This window comes from Colobus angolensis, unplaced genomic scaffold (genome assembly GCF_000951035.1).
Source record: "Colobus angolensis palliatus isolate OR3802 unplaced genomic scaffold, Cang.pa_1.0 Scaffold426, whole genome shotgun sequence".
Lineage (NCBI taxonomy): Eukaryota > Metazoa > Chordata > Mammalia > Primates > Cercopithecidae > Colobus > Colobus angolensis.
In genome coordinates, this window is record NW_012117666.1 from 782,478 (window position 1) to 787,388 (window position 4,911).

The window sequence follows — 4,911 nt, forward strand, 5'->3', positions numbered from 1 at the left end:
CGGCAGGCGGAGCTTGCAGTGAGCTGAGATCCGGCCACAGTACTCCAGCCCGGGCGACAGAGCGAGACTCCGCCTCAAAAAAAAAAAAAAAAAAATTGTGTTGTTAAAAACCTATGTGATACATAGTTTTCACTCCTCTAAACTTTTGAAGAGGCCGTAAGGTGATGTCTGTAGAACTGATAACCTGGGTCAATTAATATCTTTGATTTTTACCATGAATTTGCTTGTGCTGATAAAATATCAAAGGATGGCTGACAGATCTTTGTTTAAATGCATTTTAGGAAACTTCTAGTAATATCTGAACACAAGAAAGGAAGTAGTCTCTGCTGGGCAGTAAATGAAGGTGTGTGGCTGGGTGCGGTGGCTCACGTCTGTAATCCCAGCACTTTGGGAGGCTGAGGCGGGTGGATCACCTTAGGTCAGGTGTTCGAGACCAGCCTGGCTAACATGATAAAACCCCATCTCTGCTAAAAATACAAAAAATTAGCCTGGGTATGGTGGCGGGCACCTGTAATCCCAGCCACTCGGGAGACTGAGGCAGGAGAAGTGCTTGAACCCAGGAGGTAGAAGTTATAGTGAGCCGAGATGGCGCCATTGCACTCCAGCCTGGGTAACAAGAGTGAAATTCTGTCTCAAGAAAAAAAAAAAAGGGGAAAAAATAAATTAAGGTGTGCTAAATAAAACAGTGACCTTAATCTTTATGTAATTTTCAGAGAATCCACTCAGTGGCTTATCCAGCTCTAAACTGAATTTAGAGGCTCCAAGTCCATAATCCTTTGGAAATGACTGACCCTTTCATGATTCTGAGGAAAGTAACAGAAGTTCATTGCTGGGGAGCAGGACTCTTACCTGGCATAAGTTCCTTCTAGAGCAGGGTCCTCGCTGTTGTGCCCAAGGTAGTGGTCAATCAGCTTCTCTCGAGAGGCCTTTGGGAGCAAAACATCTGCTTAGTGTCTCCGAGAGAAAGAGGAACAGCACAAACCTCAATTACAAGATTTACTTCATAGAAAGCTGTCAGCAAGGTTCAGTGATCCTCATCTTTCGGAGGGACAGCTAAAACTGTTAAAGAAAAGTTTAATATGCTATAGCTCCTAAAAATCATCTGACAGTTATTCACTAGTCAATTTTATGCAGATTATAAAAATGACACTTTTTTTGGGTGAAAATAAACGACCCCCTCCAGTTAGAAATGCATTTACTTCCTTAGGAATTAAAACTTTCCAAACTTACAGTATTGCTTTCATCACTGAAATCTGCGGGGTCTCCAATGATATTTATGGCAACCAAAGCAACCTAAGAAAGTGTTAAATTAACAGAAATTAAATATACAATGTTTGAAATGACTTAACCCCTTTATTTACATATTTTGAGACAGGGTCTCCTCTGTTACCCAGGCTGGAGTGCAGTGGTGTGCTCATGGCTTACTGCAGCCTCGACCTCCCGGGCTCAAGCGATTCCCCCACCATAGCCACCCAAGTAACTGGGACTATAGGTGTGAACCACTATGTCCTGCTAATTTTCGTGTTTGTTTTACAGAGATAGGATTTCGCCATGTTGCCCAGGCTGGACTTCACTCCTTTATAACAAACTGACCTATACTGTTATCAAACGGGATGACGTATATCAAAGTGTATTAATTGTTAAAATGTTATGCTAATGTAAAGAATTTTTAATAATTAACAAAGAATTTTAAGTAAATTATGTAAGTTAGTATTCTAATGCTTAACCAAATGGTTATTTTAACCATTTAAAGGATGTTCTAGCTGGGGGCGGTGGCTCACGCCTGTAATCTCACCACTTTGGGAGGCTGAGACGGCAGGGTCACCTGAGGCCGGGAGTTCGAGACCAGCCTGGCCAACATGGAGAAACCCCGTATCTACTAAAAATACCAAATTAGCCAGGTGTGGTGGTGGGCATCCCTGTAATCCCAGCTACTTGGGAGGCTGAGGCAGGAGAATCGTTTGAACCCGGGAGGCAGAAGTTGCAGTGAACCGAGATTGCGCCATTGCACTCCAGCCTGGGCAACAAGAGTGAAACTCCGTCTCAAAAAAAAAGAAAAAAGAAAAAGAAAAAGGAAAAAAAAGACATCCACTTGAGATACAGTATGGAGCTCACAGCTCATCTTTGAAGGATCTTGGCAACTTAGACGATGAAAAGTTAACACAGCTCAGAATATCCAAGTCGGTAAGTCTCACCTGACGTGGGGAGTCACTTTTCCATCCTGCACCCCCAACCACTGTAGACCAACTACTTAGCCAGGTCATTGCTGGTAAACACATGCAGGTGGGGTGAGGAAGGAAGAGGGTTAAGAATCATTCTTCTGGCTTCCTGGCGTGTCATGCTGAAGGCGCCAGGCAGCTTAACTGGACCTTTGCACTCTGGTCCAGCTCACCCGCTTGGTCTAGAGATTTGATTTGCTGGGTGCTCGCATTCCTCTTGGAGGGGGCAGGGAGAGTTGTAAATACCTGTGCTAATTAACAAGACTGCTTTGAACACAACTGATTTCTACTACACTAACCATGTGAGAAAAAGAAAGAAAGGGAGGGAGGAAGGAAGAGATGAAGAATTAGCGGATTGGAGCTGGAGAGATTCTGGATTACATGCAACATTAATGTGTCCGCAATTTTTACCAGGGGATTTACCTCGTGCACGTTGGGAGGGTTTATTTAGAACTGTGCTGTCCTACACAAATAGGATGTGAGCCACATGTGTTAAGTAGGCACATTAAAAAATTAAAAAATGCAATTAACTTTAATAATATAGGTTAACACAACATATCCAAAATATTATCATTTCATCACATACAATTGACATAAAAGTTCTCATGAACTGTTTTGCATTCTCCTTTTGTACTGAGTCTCTGAAGCCCCCTGTCTGGTGATGCTGGCAGCAGCTCTGGGCACTAGGCCAGTTCATGGTAGGCACTGGCCACGTGTGCCCAGAGGCTGCTGGATCAGACAGCACAGCTCAGAGAGCTCAGCAGTTTCCCAGAAGAGATTCTCTCTTATAACATCATCTTGAAAATGCATCTAAGAAAAGATATGTGACCACATAATCCCACAAAGAAGGTAGGGGCAGGATCAAAGGTGAAGCTGCATGCATCTTACCTGATTATATATGTTGTATTTGTTGGCATGGTTTTGGTGAAAAATCAGTTTAAGAAATTGTCCTACTGCATCCACATAAACTGATTTTAGTTCCCGGGCTTTGCAACCTGTCTTTTCGTTATCACAGAGAGACACGTAGCTGAAAAACAAAACACAACTGAAGAATACGCTGATTTGAAAATGTGCTGTTCAATAAAACTGCCCCCTGCTCTGATTGAACTCAAGAGGCTTATTTTTATTGTTTTATTTTTTAAAGCTAGACTACCCCTATGCAGGATCAATAGGTTTGAATAAAAGCTAAGTCTAGAATGGAAAACCTAGGAAAACCCCCTAGAACTCAAATTCTAATTAGTGTTCTTGTTTTTTTTTGAGACGGAGTCTTGTTCTGTCACCTAGGCTGGAGCGCAGTGGCACGATCTTGGCTCATTCCAACCTCTGCCTCCCGGGTTCAAGCAATTCTCCTGCCTCAGCCTCCCAAGTAGCTGGGATTACAGGTACTCGCCACCATGCCCGGCTAATTTTTGTATTTTTAGTAGAGACACAGTTCACCATGTTGGCCAGATTGGTCATCTAATTAGTATCCTTAAGAAAATTTCTACATCTGAAAAGTAGAGTTGAATAGCAGAATTCATAGAAGTTATAATGCTGCTTTTTAAGCATATTAAATAAGAGGCAGGTGTTAAGAAATTATGCACTCTTGAACCAAATATAAGTATATAACATAGGACCAAAAGTTAAGGGACAATTCATTTTTAAGAGCTTCCAGGGCCTGGCGCGGTGGCTCACGCCTGTAATCCCAGCACTTTGGGACGCCAAGGCGGGCGGATCACAAGGTCAGGAGATCAAGACCATCCTGGCTAACACAGTGAAACCCTGTCTCAACTAGAAACACAAAAAATTAGCCAGGCGTGGTGGCGGGTGCCTGTAGTCCCAGCCACTCCAGAGGCTGAGGCAGGAGAATGTCGTGAATCCTGGAGGCGGAGGTTGCAGTGCATCCAGACTGTACCACTGCGCTCCAGCCTGGGCGACAGAGTGAGACTCCGTCTCAAAAAAAAAAAAAAAAAGAGCTTTCAAGTAGTTAGTCTAAAAGCCACCATTATACATTTATATTTCATTCTTACCCAAGTCTTCGAAATCGCTCTGCTTGATAGGGTGCAAAATATTCAGGTAAGCTTTCACTAATGTAGAACTCAATTTTACTTGAAATCATATACTGGTGAGCAAGTAACTGTAGTTTCCTTATTCGACATCTCTCCACCATTTGAAGGACAATTTCTTGTGGAAATTGGCAAAATCTGAAAGCGAACACATTTTTATTTTTTCTGAACAATTCCTCCAGAGGGTTTCTAGATGCCAGCATCTCATTCTTGCAGGTAAGAAGCATTAACCACACACCCACATTAAACTGGACAGTCTGTAGGTACTGATGGTACAAAGTTGCCTGCGACATGATTCCCATTCTCTCGAGCTTTTCATGTTGGAGCTGAAGCTTGGGATTAAAAATTTGACTTGAACTGCCTATAACCCTATAGGAATCATACTCTTGGTAGCCAGTAAATGGTCTGACATGAAACCTGAAGTTTTTCATAAGATAAATCAATCTTATGAGGTGGCACTAGTGGGCAGGATGGAGCCAAAGGATCTTCCATGGGAACTCAAATGCTTAAGGGCCCCAAGGTTTCAAAATTGAAGGCGTGCCTGCCATTCACGCATAGTGGTCTAGGGAGAGAAGCCTATGCTATGGCCCGTGCTGGAGCTTCTAACTTTGCTCAAAAGTGACATAACTTTTTTTTTTTTTTTTTTT

General features: G+C 42.7%; 1 protein-coding gene across 1 annotated transcript in view; it reads right to left on the bottom strand.

The window, feature by feature from the left end:
• CEP104 (centrosomal protein 104kDa) overlaps window positions 1-4,911 on the bottom strand; it is a 40,092-nt gene that overhangs the window by 31,075 nt on the left and 4,106 nt on the right. Inside the window, exons 2-5 of the mRNA XM_011956853.1 lie at window positions 4,229-4,402; window positions 3,108-3,246; window positions 1,231-1,293; window positions 850-926 (exon numbers count right to left, since the gene is read on the bottom strand). Of these exons, the coding sequence (XP_011812243.1) occupies window positions 850-926; window positions 1,231-1,293; window positions 3,108-3,246; window positions 4,229-4,402 (453 nt within the window). The remainder of the gene's footprint in view (window positions 1-849; window positions 927-1,230; window positions 1,294-3,107; window positions 3,247-4,228; window positions 4,403-4,911) is intronic.